Source organism: Corylus avellana, chromosome 6 (assembly GCF_965113065.1).
Source record: "Corylus avellana chromosome 6, dhCorAvel1.hap1.2, whole genome shotgun sequence".
NCBI lineage: Eukaryota > Viridiplantae > Streptophyta > Magnoliopsida > Fagales > Betulaceae > Corylus > Corylus avellana.
This window is the reverse complement of record NC_142495.1, coordinates 181,890-197,852: the sequence shown is the minus strand read 5'-3', so window position 1 is coordinate 197,852 and position 15,963 is coordinate 181,890. Positions and strand designations below refer to the sequence as shown.

Sequence of the window (15,963 nt, the reverse complement as noted above, 5' to 3'; positions counted from 1 at the left end):
ATCTCAATAAATACGTAGCATTCTGGTAGACTAGAAAGGCCTGTACGTTGAGGACATTGTGTGATAAGGCTTGAAGTTTATAGATAGCCTTCTACACTGTAATGAGGATGTGCAAAAAGAGTGTTGTGTGCTGGTAATTATATTGTTATCCAGCAATTATGTTAGAATCTACGAAAAGCTAGCTGTTTCCTACTGATCTCCTTTTGTGCCTTTGTATTTCTCTTTTGATCTGCCCAGATGATGCCAGCAGGCTAAGGAGTGCCGCAAGGAACGCTCTCATTGAAGAAAAGAAGCAGAAGATAGGAGGTCTCTTGTTACCGACTTTTATAATGCTGAGAACATGGAAGACAAATTACACTTAATCAAGGGTAATCAACTTTCCACCTTACACAAAGAATAATAGCCCATTTATACTCGTTGAATCATGAAGGAATTTGTGCTTTCAAAGCAAGTTGCATTAGCAAATCTGGAGTAGTTCCTGATTTGATGCTTTGATTTGTCTCTGACCTGCCATAACATCATGTGATCAAGTTGCATCGAAAGACTATTCTAGCATATATCTGTAACGGTACCTCATCCACTCCATTAACTTGTCTTATCTCTTTGAATTAATTCATATTGTATTATACACAATCTCATTGGTAGTACTGATGAGTGACAGAAGCAGGTAGCAGTACCTTTATGACTCATGTCCTTTAGAATACAACCTATAGATAGCCTGTAGACGTAAGTGGTAGAATATAAAACCCTTCCAGTGAAGAGAGAATTACTGTTCTAACCAAGAAAGCATTGCAAGTGTATTATTATCAAACAGTGGATCGGAGTATATATCGCATCTCTGGGTTGGTTTAGGTCGCAACCTTTAAGTTAATGAGAAATATGTCAAGAACCACCGCATTAACTATTTTTGGGGTCCTGAGAAAAACGTCCAGAGAAATTTATTCACATCACATCATTCATCATTCATCTTTGCTGCTCATAAAATGTTCAGGTGACATTGTAAGTTCCATGAAATGATATTTTTACAGTTGTCCTGTCAGGTTATACCATCTGAGTTGACTTATTTTAATCCTCAACTGCAGAACGTCATGGGCAGGGATAATATAACAAAAACAGTACTTGGTCCCTTCAGAAACCTGAGCAACTGATATATACGTCTTTATAATATCTTAAAGATAATGGCTGCCTCTATATGCGCTTTCTACTCTTAGATGCCTGCGACACCTTCATGTTTTGAACTATATATGCCCTATGCACGCAAAAATAAGAGTAGGGGGAAGAAAAAAAAAATGGAAAGAGAAAAATGTTTTTAAATGGTGGTATTCTAGGCGTTTTCCCAACTTGTAGTAAAAAGAATAATATACTAATGCTTGTCTTATTTTATATATATATATATATATATACACACACACACACACACTTGATATTGGTGGCACCTATAGACAAGAAAAAAGATAAAAACAGGCTGGTGGTTGTTCACAGTACCCTGGCTCTGTGCTTCTGCTCTTACGCAGCGATTTTAAGATTCAGCTTCATAAAAATATGTGTGCGCGCGTGTTAGATGGGTCTAGTGGTCATGTGCAGATTGCAGGGAAGCAGAGACAATGGCCTGCAAAAACTGTTAGCACACGGAGTGAGCACATTTCATGTTTGGGTCCAACTTATGAGGCTCCGCAGCCAAGAAGGCATTATTTTATACGAGGTCCGTCCCACCTCTATTGTCCCAAGGAGGTTCGCTATGAATAGTTTACATTATCCTCTGTTCTTCCCACATCTCTCTCTCTCTCTCTCTCTCTCTGTGTATCAGACACTGTGTTTTATTTATTCTGGTATCTGATCTGTGTTTCTGATAATTTTACTTGGGATCTTCAGGTCCTTGCCAACATGCATGCTTAGACACTATTGAATATTCTAATCTACATGACATGCTGTTTTAGGTTAATAATAATGGTGCCACTCATAATGTTTTAAGGTTGTTAATCAGGCTAGCTTAGCTTTAACACAATTTGGAGCCAAATGAAGTCATATTACTGCCGAGCCGAAGAAGAATATTTATTAATTAATGTCGGTACTATATATGGTTTGTTAGTTTGTTGCTGATTGGAGAAGAGAAGAAAGACAACGAATAAAACAGTGTAAGTATGCCAACGTACATTTAGCCTAGTGAAATAGATAGATGGGATGTAGGCATAGGATGCAATCACCGGCCTGCTGGGCTCAGGTAATTTTTTGTTATTGGGTAAACACCCTGGTCCTTGAGCACAAAAACAGAGAGGAGTCACGTGAACTTCACACAAAAAAAAGTCGCACTCAATTTTTCACTTGTAGAATCCGCTCGCTCACTGATGGCCGATGGGTCGATATTAGTTGGGACCTCAAAATTTCCTCCGAGTGATAAAGTACACCATGGTCCATGTCACGTCCCCCTAGTCTCAATGTTCATGTTAAATTGTTAATGGTTTATCAGTACATGCATGCACCTTATGGCTTATGGGATGGGATGAGAGAGAAGACGCTAGAATGAACGGTGGGGCCCCGCATGTATGGTGTCAAATCCCTTACTCCACGTGGACAATGTTCATTCAATCGTCTAGGCTTGTTGGGGGGTACACATTGAATCCTAATCCCGATTCTAAAATCTGGGACAAATTAGGAGTAGCCTCTCAAATCCATCCTCTTCATAAAAGACAGACAGACAGACACCCAATCGCTGCTGATCATCTACTTGGCTCCGAATCTAATCCCATTCTGATTCTTCCCCTTTTTATTGAATTATCTCCCACTAAATTAATCACTTTTCCCATGCTATTTTAGTGGGCCCTAGTCCTACATCTGTCCTAACAATCTAAAGTAAGTGATTTGTGGCTCTAATGAGTCCTAAAGAGTCGTAGCTTTCAACAAAATTACATCTATCAGCAAAAGAAAAAGACAATTAGGACCTTGAGATAGTATGTTGAAGTCCTTAACATGATAGGCAAGGACGACATTTCGTTTGCCTTAATCATAGGGAGAAATAAACAAGCCGATTATAACATGATGAATTGATGATCTCATGGATTGAGCCTATTATCTATTGTCTATAGACTTTAGATTTGCATAAAGTCTCTCAAAAAATGAAGGGGAAGATCATTTTTAAAGAAAAAACAAAACCCATTAAGGGCAAGTCAATGGCTTCATTAATCCCATAACCCACAATCTTCAAAGCTAAGTATAATTATATAAGTTGAAAAAAGGGAGAGAGACCCTCCAGCATATATTACAGTGACCTTGACAATTGACATTATATTGTTGTGTTCCATTATGATTTATGGCTGAATCCATACAACGCACAACTACAAAGTCCAATCCACAGCCAATTAATTTGATAAAGATAACATATAATACCAAAGGATAATATATATATATTTGTTCTATTCAAATGCATAGAATAGGGACGCTGCGCTGCGCCTATCTTACCAGCACAGCCCCACCACGCTGCGCGTGAAATAAATGGTGGACCTAATGAGTTTGATAATCAAATCAGATGAGTTTGGCAAACTAATTTATGGCTGTCAATTTCCTTTTATTTATTTTTTTATATCACTTCTGTGAAACTGAAATCGAAACGGATTCAATATAAAATCTAACATGTTAGAATCGATAAATTTGACTCATTTAATTAAATAAATTGTGTTAATTTTATATATATATATACCACTCGCAAACTCAACGTAAACTCAACAAAATTTAACTAATTTAGTTAAATAAATTTAATTAAAATTGATCCATATAATTTTATATTTATTTTCCGATCAGACCCAAATCTTTAAGTTCCAGCACAAATTGCTCCCTCTAAGCAAATCACAAGCAGCTATTGGATTAGAATTGGACAATTTACCCGAAACATGGGCCCACACCCTTGAGAAAAAGAAGCTAACCACGATGATAAGCTTAACTGTGGTTAAGCTCATTACTCTCTCTCTCTCTCTCTCTCTCTCTCTCTTCCTCTCTGTGCCTTCGTCCACTGCAACTCTGCAAGCCTTTCGCCGTCTTCTACGTCCACTTGGATTCTCTCCCTCTCTCAGCCACAAACTCTTAAAAGCTCACACTTCTGGAAACAGTGATTCTGATTTACTATCAAATTTCACGTTTTTAATGCATATGGATCAGCAAAGTTTGACTGGCTCGAGGATCTCAGAGTTTCCGAAGATTTCTTGTTTCTTTCTAATGAATCATGCGGGAGTTCTTTCATGTTGAAAATCGAGAATTGAGGTCTTTGAGCTGGTCTACAAGTTACATGGCTTTCCCCCGTTTTTAAGTGAAAATTAACGGTGTTTGTACGAGCTTTTTGATTAAACGATCTGCTGGTTTTCTGGGGTTGCTGTTTAATGATTAGAAAGTGGAAAAGATCGAATTTTTATACTTAATTTGGAGGGTTTTTGTATCATTGGAGCCATTAAAGAATTGGTTTGACTGATACTTTATTCTTAATCAAATTTTGTAATTTTATATAGTATGTACCTCCCTGACAAAGACTTTAGTATTAAAAAAAAGATTTTATTCTGTAAATTATGACTGTTAAAGGCTTAAAGCAGTGCCAGTACCGTTTCCTTTACTCCCCCTATAAGTTCGGCTGGGATTGTCTTACGGTGGCGTTTTTGGACAGGCTTGTGTCTTAAGACCTTGTTGAATTTCTATATGTTTGGTTTCTTTGAAAGTTAAAACTAGTGTGTGGATGCTACCAAAAATGGCTGAGTGCTTGAATCTGGGGCATTTCTGAGGAGCAATCAGTGCTTCCCACCTTCTCATGATGCCTCTGTCCGAGCTGTATCGAATGGCTAAAGGGAAGCTTGATTCTATTCGAGAGAAGAACACCACATGTTCGACTGATCTATCTTTTCTGTAAGTTCAGTTTCACTCATTTTATTTTAGAATCTTTACACTCTTAGCTCTCTTGGTTCATGCCATCAAGTTGGGTTTTATTATCCCATTGAGTCTTTTAGGTATTTTTGTTATTATTATTCTTTTTTCTTGTGGTTTATAATGCAGTCCTGAGGATGACCTTTTTGAGCTGGTGTGGGAAAATGGTCAGATTTTGAAGCAAGGTCAGTCCAGTAGACCTAGAAAGATCCCAACTACTAACAGCTTACCATCTCACACCCCTAAGACAAGAGATAAAGATATAGGAAATGGCACCAGTTCAAAGATGGGAAAGTTTGGGGGAATGGACTCTATATTGGATGAAATCCCAATGTCGGTGCCATCAGATGAAATGGATTTGAGTCAAGATGATGACATGATGCCTTGGTTGAATTATCCAATTGATGAACCTTTGCAACATGAGTATTGTTCTGATTTCTTGCCTGAATTATCTGGGGTGACTGTAATTGAACTATCTGCCCAGAATAATTTGGCATCTATTGACAAAAGAAGTAGTTGTAATATGGTGTATAGGGATTGCCATACTGATTCTGTAAATGATGGTGTGAGTTTAAGACATGGGCATGGGGATGTGTCAAAGGTTTCTTCAGTCGGTGGTGGTGAGGCCACAAGACCTAGAAACAGTAGTTTTCCCTTATACCCATCGTCTTCACAGCAATGCCAAACATCATTGCCATCCCTTAGATCAAGGGTTTCGGATGTCACTGGCAATAATATGAGCAATGCAATGCACCATGCTGTTTGTGGGGATTCAACACGGGTTACATCTGCTGCTGGTGGATTTCCTACCATAAAGATGCAGAAGAAAGATCCAATGCCGCCTAGCAGTAACTCCAATCTGATGAATTTCTCTCATTTCTCACGACCTGCTGCTCTTGTGAAAGCTAATCTTGAGAACATTGGCCTAATGGCTGCTTCAGGTCTATCAAGCATGGAAAGGATGGCAAGTAAGGAGAAAGGTTCTGCTGCAAGTAGTGAAAACCCTCCTGAATCAACACTTGTCACTTCAAGTAGTGGTTTACGGAGAGAATCAAGTTCCCATTGCCAACCAGTTGCAGTGCCATTGAAGGTTGATTTAAAACCCTTGGGGGAGAAGCCTGTGGAGGAACCAATTGCCACTAAACAATCTGAGGCTGTTTGTCAAGGGGATGCCTGTAAGAATGACAAAAGCTTTAATCAAGTCCTTGGTGAAAGTGCAACTAAAGGACTGCCAGATGGTGAGAAGCCCATAGAGCCTGTAGTTGCTTCTTCTTCTGTTTGCTCAGGCAATAGTGTGGAGAGAGCTTCAGATGATCCAACACATAGTTTGAAGAGAAAATATCGTGACACTGAAGAATCTGAATGCCATAGTGAAGTAAGTTCAAGTATTGGTATTACATCTTCTCAATGTTTGTTGGTCTTCCCTTTATCTGTTTCCTCCATTTACCAAGAAAACACTATCATGTGCAGGATGTTGAGGAGGAATCAATGGGTACGAAAAAAGCAGTTCCTGCCCGAGGGGGTGTGGGTTCTAAGAGAAGCCGAGCGGCAGAAGTGCATAACTTATCTGAAAGGGTGAACAACAACATTCAAGACTAGTGTTTGCAATAAAGATCATCTTTGTTTCTTCTATGGTTCTGCACTACTTTGTTTCTGAATTATAAGGTCTTAGCTGGTACTCATTTTGGACTTTTATGAACAGAGGCGAAGAGATAGGATCAATGAGAAGATGCGTGCTTTACAAGAACTCATACCAAACTGCAATAAGGTTGACATTTTCAATTACAGTTTTGTTAGATTTGCTTGATGCACTTCATGTATTGTTTTAACTTTGTAATTGAATCAAAGATGTTTTTGATAAGTTTTTCAATCAAAGATATTGTCACAACTTATCCAAAAAACTTAAGCGAATAGAAAATTGTGAATTTAATAATTTAATTAATATTCTAATACTCCCCTTCAAGTGTGAGATCAAACTCTTTATCAATAAGTGAGACTTAACATGTGGAATATTTAATTAAAATAGGGGTAAATTATGGAATCGAGGTTCAAAATCAAGATTTCTACTCTGATACCATGTTAAATCTCAAATTGTCCCAAAAGCTTAAGCTAATAGTAAATAGTGAAAATTTAATCATTTAATTAATATTTTAACACTCTCTATCATGTGTGGGTTCAAACTCTCCCTTAATAAATGAAGCCCAACGCGTAGAATATTTAGTTGAAATAAGAGATGAATTATGGAAATAAAGTTCAAACTTAGGACTTCATAGTCTGATACTATATTAAATCACCTCTTATCCCAAAAGATTAAGTTCATAGGAAAAAAGTGAATTTAATCATTTAATTGATATTCTAATAGAAGACTTAAACCTAGGCTTCAAGTTTGATCTTATAGAAGTGGAATGACTTTGTGAAAGTGTATCTATGTTTATGAAGGTCTAAAGCTAAAAGCTCATACATATGCAAGTTTTCAAAATTTGTCTCTGATCAATTTATTTTCTTAACCAATCTAATTAATCCTTGACAGTGATGGATCTTATAGAATTTGTAACCTTGAATATAACCAAGTAAAAATCTTGATATTTTCTGCATTGTTGTTTCTGCTGACTTTCACATTTTGGCATTATAAGGTGGACAAAGCTTCAATGCTCGATGAGGCCATTGAGTATCTTAAGACACTTCAACTTCAAGTGCAAGTAAATATTCTCTTCTCTTTCTCCCACAAATTATTTTTCTTATTTTCACAAAATTTGGATAATCCAATTACAACATGGCATTATTTCCCATTGTTATGCAGATTATGTCCATGGGAGCTGGTTTGTATATGTCACCAATGATGCTACCAACAGGAATGCAACACATGGGTGCACCTCACATGGCCCATTTCTCTCCAATGGGTGTTGGAATGGGAGTGGGACTGGGAATGGGTTATGGGATGGGTATGCCTGACATTAATGGTGGATCTTCGGGTTACCCTATGATTCAGGTGCCCCCCATGCAAGGAGCACATTTCCCTGGGCCGCATATGTCAGGACACACTGCTTTGCATGGGATGGCAGGATCTAACCTTCAGATGTTTGGGCTTCCTGGTCAAGGACTTCTCATGTCGATGCCACGTGCACCCTTAATTCCTTTGTCGGGAGGGCCTCTTATGAAGTCAGCCATGGGACTGAATGCCTGTGGGGTTGTAGGTCCTTTGGAAAATGTTGATTCAGTTCCAGCATCAAGCTCAAAGGATCCGATGCAGAATGTCAATTCTCAAGTGATTCAAAGCAATGGTGCCAATAGCTCAATGTGTGAGACATCTAGTCAGGTTTGGGGATTTATTTTGGAGTCGCATATTCTTAGTGAATAAAGTGAAACCTATGATATTTGGAAAATGGGATTTCATTTCTACCACAAGGTAGACTAAGCATGTTAAATCTAAATGTATCACTAAAGAAAATTATGACAACATACGTGAAAGGAGACCCTAAATGGTAGTTGTTAGATTATAAATTTCACTAGCAAAATTTTCCCTAGATGAGGCCAGATCTCTCTCTCTCTTGGAGAAGCAAAATGAAGGAGTGTAAACAAGAGGCTTTTTGCTATCTCTCCTTTCGTTTTTTTTTTTTTTTGGTCTTTAAGCAGTCATATTTCTTAGTTCATGATCTCTGGAAATTTTCTGCATCACCTTCTCATACTTGCCGAGTAACATCTATTTTCAAAGAAGATGCTTGAGAAGAAATAATGACTCAGTTACCTTTTCTCTGATGACATTATAGGCATAGTTTTTTTTTTTTTAATGCAATTATAGGCATAGTTTAGACCCTAATATTTTATATATGCACTACTAGCCAAAGCCCGAAAAGATAATGAAAGAAACATAACGAAGATGCTGAACTTTGGCTATCCTTGGCTAGATTGGTAGACAAGCAGTTCTCAATGCATGGGATGTTGTCTTCAACAGAGAGAGAGGGTGCCCTGAAAGAACACCTTTTTTTGTTTGTTCATAAAAATCGTTAATATGAATTAATGCAAGACAGAAATGTATTAGACTCAATTAACTACCCAAAACTTCAATTCTTTGTCACACAACGTTTCCTATTCTCTATTTGATTCAGTTGAATTCTGCCACTTGTCTGCCAGAATCCCCTAATATTTTATTGTTTTTTAAATAGTAGCGTCCAGCGACAAATGCAGGATTTGAGCGGTCCTCTTTGGTGCAAAGTAATCGTCAAGCCTCAGAAGTTACTGGCAATGCAGCTATTAACTCTGCAAACGGAAATGACCTTGTGCGTAGAAGACCAGCTTGTAAGTGGATATTGGAAATTAGGATTACTTCAATTTTTATATTACATTAATTATTGGTGGCTTGAAAAAGTAAGGACTGGTTCTCCATGCAGGCTACGATTGACAACCGGTACTGATGATCTTTGTGATTGAAGAGAAATCTGTGATGGCCTTTTGAGATTGAACCTATTGTTTCATGCTTCTTCATGCTCCTGGCAATTTCAATTGAAGAACTAGGAAGGCTAAATAGCAATCTATATTCTAATTTAAGAACAGTACAATTACAAATAGCACAGATTTTGGTACCTTGGGGATCATTCAAAATCTTTTTCTTGCAGTTGTACATTCAAATAGTGACCTATGCAGTCAATGCAATGTCTAAGAGTTAACTATCTCGGAATTATGTATTCAAAATGTGTTTCAAACCTTTCACAATAATTCTTTGAATTAATGAAATGATAATTATATTCCAATAAGCTCTTGACACACATTCTCTCTCTCTCTGTCTCTCTCTCATGCAATATAGTGTGACTGGTTGAAGAAAGAAGCTTGATGTTAGGATGGCTAGTTTAGTTCCTTTTGCTTCCTAAATCTAGATAATTGGTGTGTGATAGGGTATTATTAAATAGAATGGCTTAGGGTTGTGGTTGGGAGAGCATTTGGTATTTGATTATAGACGCCAAACCCATTTTTTGATCTATTGAGTTTAGAAGTTTCTTTTACACACAGCTCACGCTTGCTTGATTCTGTATTTCCAACATGTTGGAGTTTAGCTGCTTTCTATTAGTGTAATCATGGATATTCTTGTAGTGAACCATTTCCAATTTGGATGCAAAGGAGATATGATTGCGGAAATGAATCCTGCCACACTTCGATTGAGTTCATTATAAAATGATCATATTAGAATAAGAAAAACAGGATTTCTTAAATGGATGTGATTATTTGTTGATAGTTTCGCTGCATATCTGTAAGTGCTGTAGTTCACCCAGTGGAAAAGAAAAGAAAACTACCATGCCAGGGCTCTCCTTTCCCAAGGTGTCAGCTTCCCCTACCAGGCACCCTTGTTTTGGACGGTTTTGACGAACAGAGTGTTGCAGTCACCAAAATGTGGATGTTTTCAATGAGCAACCATATTTTCAGAGTATCCACACTAACAGGGGAAAACAATGGAAGTGAAAACTGTTCTGATGATGATAACCTGGAAACATAGTCGTAAGCTTTCATCCTCACCATGGCATTATTGATCGTATCTTGGGATAAGTAACCAAAATAAGTTAATTTCAAATGAACATTTAAAAATAGTAATGAGAAATCTTTATGATGCGACTATAACAATTAAAAAAGAGGTATCAACAAAAGTACCTTTACAAGCACTCAGTTCTCATCTCCTGATCATTATTGGCAAACAATCAACTACAAACTCCACAAATACATACAACTGCAAAGAATTGGGCAGGAGCAGAAACACGTCTTTACAATTTTTATAATATTGAGTATGGCAAGGACTATACCTTCTATATGCACCCTTTACAAATTAAACACGCAAGCAAGCAGGAATGACAGAACAGCAACAGAGATGAACCCAGCAGTTACAGCTACATATGTTGCACACAACAATTAGGAAAAGATACCACTTCTGCAGACAATTATACAATTGCATCCATAGTCGAGTTCCATTATTTGACTTTAATATCACCCTTGGTTTCACCGGAGAGGGTTTTTGAACTTGGCGATTTCCCAATGATGGCTTTCTTTGCCTTCACAAGCGACTGTTTTACCTTTGATATAATGTTATTTGATTGCTTTTGAGAGGACTTGGCTGGAAGTTCTTTTGGCAGGTCCTGGGATGTTTTTGTCTCGTCACCAGCATCGACGGACGGCTCCAGATTCTGGACATCAGATTTTTCAATCTCATCAACTTTTTCTTTATCCAACTTATCCTTACCAGTTTCTGCAGCTTCCTCATTTCTTTCTTGCAACTCAGATTCCTTGGGTTCTTCAACTGGTTTGCTAGTAACTGTAGTAACTTGAGCCTGATTTTCCTCCACGTGTTCATCTTTGTTGGTTCCGCCTAAAGCTGGTGTCTCTTCTTTTACATTCTGCTCTCCTTTGTTTTCCTCTTCAACATCTCTGCCAGTACTCCTACCCTCAAATGATTTTTCGATAAATTCAGCTGTATCGGCATCCTTCTCTTTAACTGGCGGAGTTGATTCCTCGGGTTTCACATTTCTTTTTCCATTCCCTTCTTCAGTTTCCAGAGTCTTTGCCTCATTCTCTTCTGCAACCTTTCCCGCCTCTACTACTGCCTCTTTTGATAGCTCTCCAATCACATCAGCCCCACTCAACTCCTTTTTCTCTTCTGCATCAACCTTCTCCGGATCATTACTGGATAGAGAGAAGTCCCCTTCATTTTCATTCAGATCAGTTACAGCTTCCTGATTAGTCTGAACTTGCTCAGAACTTCTGATTACACTAGGTTCTTCTTCCTCTTTATCCTTCAAAAAAGAGGTATTCTCAACCTTTTCAGCGGAAGTCACAGTGTCTTTATCTGTATCACCCTCCACTTTTTCCTTAGAGTCCACCTCCTCATATGTTTTCTCAACTTGTTCAAAAAGTTCAGATTGTTCTCTTGGCTCTTCTTTTGCTTCAACAGCTGCAGCTTCTGGTTTCTCCACTTTTATGGACTCCACGTATGAACTTTTGATCTCTTCTGTTCCTAGTACTTCCGATTCTTTTGCAGGAAGCACATTCAGTGGTTCCTCTAGTTTCTCAGGAGTTTCAGGTATCTGTTCAGGAACATCAGCTATTTTTGTTTTCTCCATTCTTTCCTTAGTGTCAACCTCCTCATATGTTTTCTCAACTTTTTCAAAAAGTTCAGATTGTTCTCTTGGCTTTTCTTCTGCTTCAATAGCTGCAGCTTCTGGTTTTTCCACGTGTGAACTTTTGATCTCTTCTAATCCTACTACTTCCGATTCTTTTGCAGGAAGCACATCCATTAGTTCCTCTAGTTTCTCAGGAGTTTCAGGTATCTGTTCAGGAACATCAACTATTTTTGTTTTCTCCATTCTTTCCTTAGTGTCAACCTCCTCATATGTTTTCTCAACTTTTTCAAAAAGTTCAGATTGTTCTGTTGGCTTTTCTTCTGCTTCAATAGCTGCAGCTTCTGGTTTTTCCACGTGTGAACTTTTGATCTCTTCTAATCCTACTACTTCCGATTCTTTTGCAGGAAGCACATCCATTGGTTCCAGTAGTTCCCCTAGTTTCTCAGGAATTTCAGGTATCTGTTCAGGAACATCAACTATTTTTGCTTTCTCCATTCTTTCCTTAGTGTCAACCTCCTCATCTGTTTTCTCAACTTTTTCAAAAAGTTCAGATTGTTCTCTTGGCTTTTCTTCTGCTTCAATAGCTGCATCTTCTGGTTTCTCCACGTGTGAACTTTTGATCTCTTCTATTCCTACTACTTCCGATTCTTTTGCAGGAAGCACATCCTTTGGTTCCTCTAGTTTCTCAGGAGTTTCGGGTATTTGTTCAGGAAGATCAACTATATTTGCTTTCTCCTCTTCCCCTTTCTCGAGAGATGCAACTGCTAGTTGCTCTGGTGCTTCTTTAACAACAGACTCCACAGCTGGTTGCTCTTCGGATTGGACCTTAATAGTGTCAGCCACCGGCTGTGGTACGGCGGGAGTGTGTGACTCAGGAATGTTGTCTTTTTCCTCCGTATTGTCTTCAACTGGAACATCCGAAACAGGAGCATCATTAGTCTTATCAACCTCAGCCATAGGAGGCTCAATCTGCTTATCAACCTCTGACACTTCTTCAGGTTTAGATACAGGGGTTGCTGGACTTGGCGATCCCTCGACTTTGGGTTTTTCTTCTTCTACGCTTTCCTTGGAAGAAGTCACACCATCATGCTCAATGGCTTTTACTTCATTGACCTTCTCAACTTGCTGTAAACAAATGAATGAGCACACAGAAGGAAATTCGAAACAGGGGTGTGAATTGAACACTTAGTACTGTATGCCTACAGTAAAGCAGTAAATAGCACTGTTTTATCATCATTTGTAGCATCTAAGTTTAATTAAAACTTTGAGAGGCAAAATTGGATGATGTATGTATGTGTGTGTGTGACCCAAGTAGAAGAAATTTGGAAATCCAGTTCAGATGATCTATAAGATCTGAGGAAAAGCATTGCAAAGCCTTCAGAGTGAGAAGGGAGTTCTATGTGAATAGTTGGTTTGTTTTCTTTGAACTCATAACTAGAAAACTTGTGGTATTTGGAGAGAATCCTTAAAGCTAATATAACAAATCCTGATGCTGCTTAATGAAAAAATAATCACAATTTACTAGCATCTTTATTGGGTTTCAAAACAGATCTTAATCATTAGCACATGTTTCATTTTTCCGACAGAAATCCTAAACTTTCTGGGAAAAAAAAATACACAAGCACAAAGAGGTAGTGCTTTGATGCATTCATCATTTGACGAACATGCTTTAGTGCTTTGATGCATGTTCTGACCACCTTAAAAACAAATTAAGTTTCCTCAGGAATCATGGCGTGCATGACTATGGATAGATACTCAAAAAAGGTGCTGTCCAAATATTACACATAGTGGATGGTGAATCGGCTACCGAATACATCCTTATCCAAGTGGGTCATGATAGGAGATATATCCTTATCCATTAGAGAATGTCTTGAAGGAAGTCATAGAAATAAATAAATAAATAAAAACCAACTCTAGGAGATACCCTCAACCCACAAATTCTAACTGATCTCAATGGAAAAAATACATGATCATGACCAAAGTTTACTCACATCTAGTAGTCTTAGAGATAAAAGCAAAAGCACAAGTAATTGTTTTTTGATGAATAGCACAAGTGGGTTTTGTTAAAAGATGACATACAGATTAAACTTAAGAAACCTATGAAGTATGGATCATTTGAACTCTACATCCAGTAAGTAGACATATTCGTCAGTGGAATCAGAAGTATGATCACAACAATTCAAGAGATAACAGAAACCACAAGAACTCACCTCATCAGTAGCAGAAGTATGATCTGAGATAGCAGTCTCAGTAGCCATAGGAATTCAAACAGAAGGTGACACTTCAAAGTTGTTTTGAGATTGAAATGAAAAGGAAGATAAGGAAAGAGGGAAAGGAATAATACGGCTGGCAACAACCCAAAAAAGCTCAATGAAACTTTTAGAAAAGAGCTACAAAAATAGAGACAACAGGGTGTCACAGACAGACTATGTCACATGATGATCTGGTCAGGTATGAATGATTAGGATTAGGATTAGGATTCCATCATTATTATTTTTCTACAAATGAAATAAAATATATAAAGCGACCATTTTGCTGTGGCAAAGTGACAAACTTTAATGGGGAGCTGGGGACCAGAGGCTTTTAAATTTAACGGTCAAAAACTTTTGAGCCCTCTTGTCAAATAAAAAGCTGTGTGATATGTGATGTATTGAAGATACATAGCACTAATGTACAATAGAAGGGGAGTTAATTTATCTCATTATATGGTTCATTTCCTCAATTTTCAATGCAAAAACTGTTAGTCTTGGCAGGAAACAGATCACTTACTTAGAAAATGTCATTATAAAAAAAGTCTTTTCCCGTTAAAGTAAGTATTAAATGATTAAATTTATTATTTTATATTAGTTTAAATTTTTGAAATAAATGATGGTTTAACATGATATTAAAGCGTCTCCAAGAGGTAGCTCAATCGGTTGTGATCATGCCTAATGAAGCGGAAGTCACTAATTCGAAGCCTCCTCTCCCTCTTATGCGGACATGTCAAAAAAAAAAAAAAAAAAAAAACATGATATTAAAGCAAAGGTCCCTTAGTTTGAATTTTGTCTTTGTTATTCATCTTAAATTCACTCATTCTCGACCTACACTTAGGAGATAAACAGTAACACTAGAAAGTTGGCAAGCATATTAGTATATAATTTTGTGAGCAAAATCTAGCTGGTGCCTTTGTAGCCACTAAATGGTTTTGAGTAAGGTCACTTTCAAACAACGGAGCCAGAGGAACACTAAATGCCATGGTGAGTCTACTTTTTACTCAAATTTTGTTTTTAAATTTACTAAGTATTTACTTGTATGAGAGAGTTTTTTTTAGGGTGTTTTTTTTTTTTTTTCGAGAGAATCTACCCTTATTTCTTGCTTACTATTAATTCCAGTGATTCTCACTCTTAACTATTTGTAGCAATCACATTCAAGTCCTGCTATGCGACTGCCAAAATTTGGCAGCCTAGCGTAGGACAAATATTAAAATAATAATAATAAAAAAAATTTTGTTTTTCCTTTTTTTTTTTTATTAAATTTTTATGAGTTAATATTTAGTTTCTAATGCCTCAAAATTTATTTTTGGATTTAAAACTAAAACCTAAGGGTGTAAGGTTAACCCTTTAGGGATGATTTCACCTAAAATGAATTTTATCATCCTAAATTTGGTGCTAACACCTCAAATTCAGTGCTAATACCTCAAATTTGGATTTCCCTTTAATATTCTCTTCTTCAATTTAAAAAACAATTTTTTTTTTTTAAAAAAAAGGTCAAATATTTGACGTTTAAGACAGCCGAAAATCTCTATTCATCACATTCACATTGGATCTCATATGATTTCAAAGAAATAAAACTGGCAGAGGAAGCAGAAAGACTTAATTCAGATTTCAGAGGATCTCAAATTCTCAATGCTTGGATTTAAAGGACAAGTGGACCAATAACAAAGACACAAACATTCCCACTTCCCATCTTTCTGTGGGAGGGAGAAGCT

General features: G+C 37.3%; 2 protein-coding genes across 3 annotated transcripts; one reads left to right on the top strand and one right to left on the bottom strand.

Annotated features, from left to right (window-relative positions):
- Positions 1-3,962: 3,962 nt before the first annotated feature.
- PIF3 (phytochrome interacting factor 3) lies at positions 3,963-9,666 on the top strand. Of its 2 annotated transcripts, XM_059600886.2 has the most exons (8): positions 3,965-4,881; positions 5,029-6,274; positions 6,370-6,474; positions 6,602-6,667; positions 7,533-7,598; positions 7,700-8,215; positions 9,066-9,195; positions 9,288-9,666. In XM_059600886.2, the coding sequence occupies exons 1-8, from the start codon at positions 4,787-4,789 to the stop codon at positions 9,296-9,298; spliced, it is 2,235 nt and encodes a 744-aa protein (XP_059456869.2). In that variant the 5' UTR covers positions 3,965-4,786; the 3' UTR covers positions 9,299-9,666. The 2 variants fall into 2 exon arrangements, with proteins under 2 accessions (XP_059456871.2, XP_059456869.2); XM_059600888.2 differs by lacking the exon at positions 9,288-9,666 and having other exon boundaries at positions 3,963-4,881; positions 9,063-9,149.
- A 767-nt stretch (positions 9,667-10,433) lies between these two features.
- On the bottom strand, positions 10,434-14,400 carry LOC132187161 (uncharacterized). The gene is made up of 2 exons (XM_059601363.2): positions 14,207-14,400; positions 10,434-13,121 (listed from the first exon to the last, which is right to left on the bottom strand). The coding sequence occupies exons 1-2, from the start codon at positions 14,252-14,254 to the stop codon at positions 10,851-10,853; spliced, it is 2,319 nt and encodes a 772-aa protein (XP_059457346.2). The 5' UTR covers positions 14,255-14,400; the 3' UTR covers positions 10,434-10,850.
- Between the last annotated feature and the right edge of the window lie 1,563 nt (positions 14,401-15,963).

What these genes read in the sequence shown, in the direction of transcription:
- PIF3 (XM_059600886.2), top strand. Translation starts at nt 4,787, where the DNA reads ATGATGCCTCTGTCCGAGCTGTATCGAATGGCTAAAGGGAAGCTTGAT. An exon ending in AATCTGAATGCCATAGTGAA is followed by an intron (nt 6,275 to 6,369) that starts GTAAGTTCAAGT and finishes TATCATGTGCAG; the next exon opens with GATGTTGAGGAGGAATCAAT. An exon ending in TGCATAACTTATCTGAAAGG is followed by an intron (nt 6,475 to 6,601) that starts GTGAACAACAAC and finishes TTTTATGAACAG; the next exon opens with AGGCGAAGAGATAGGATCAA.
- LOC132187161 (XM_059601363.2), bottom strand. Translation starts at nt 14,254, where the DNA reads ATGGCTACTGAGACTGCTATCTCAGATCATACTTCTGCTACTGATGAG. An exon ending in ATACTTCTGCTACTGATGAG is followed by an intron (nt 13,122 to 14,206) that starts GTGAGTTCTTGT and finishes ATTTGTTTACAG; the next exon opens with CAAGTTGAGAAGGTCAATGA.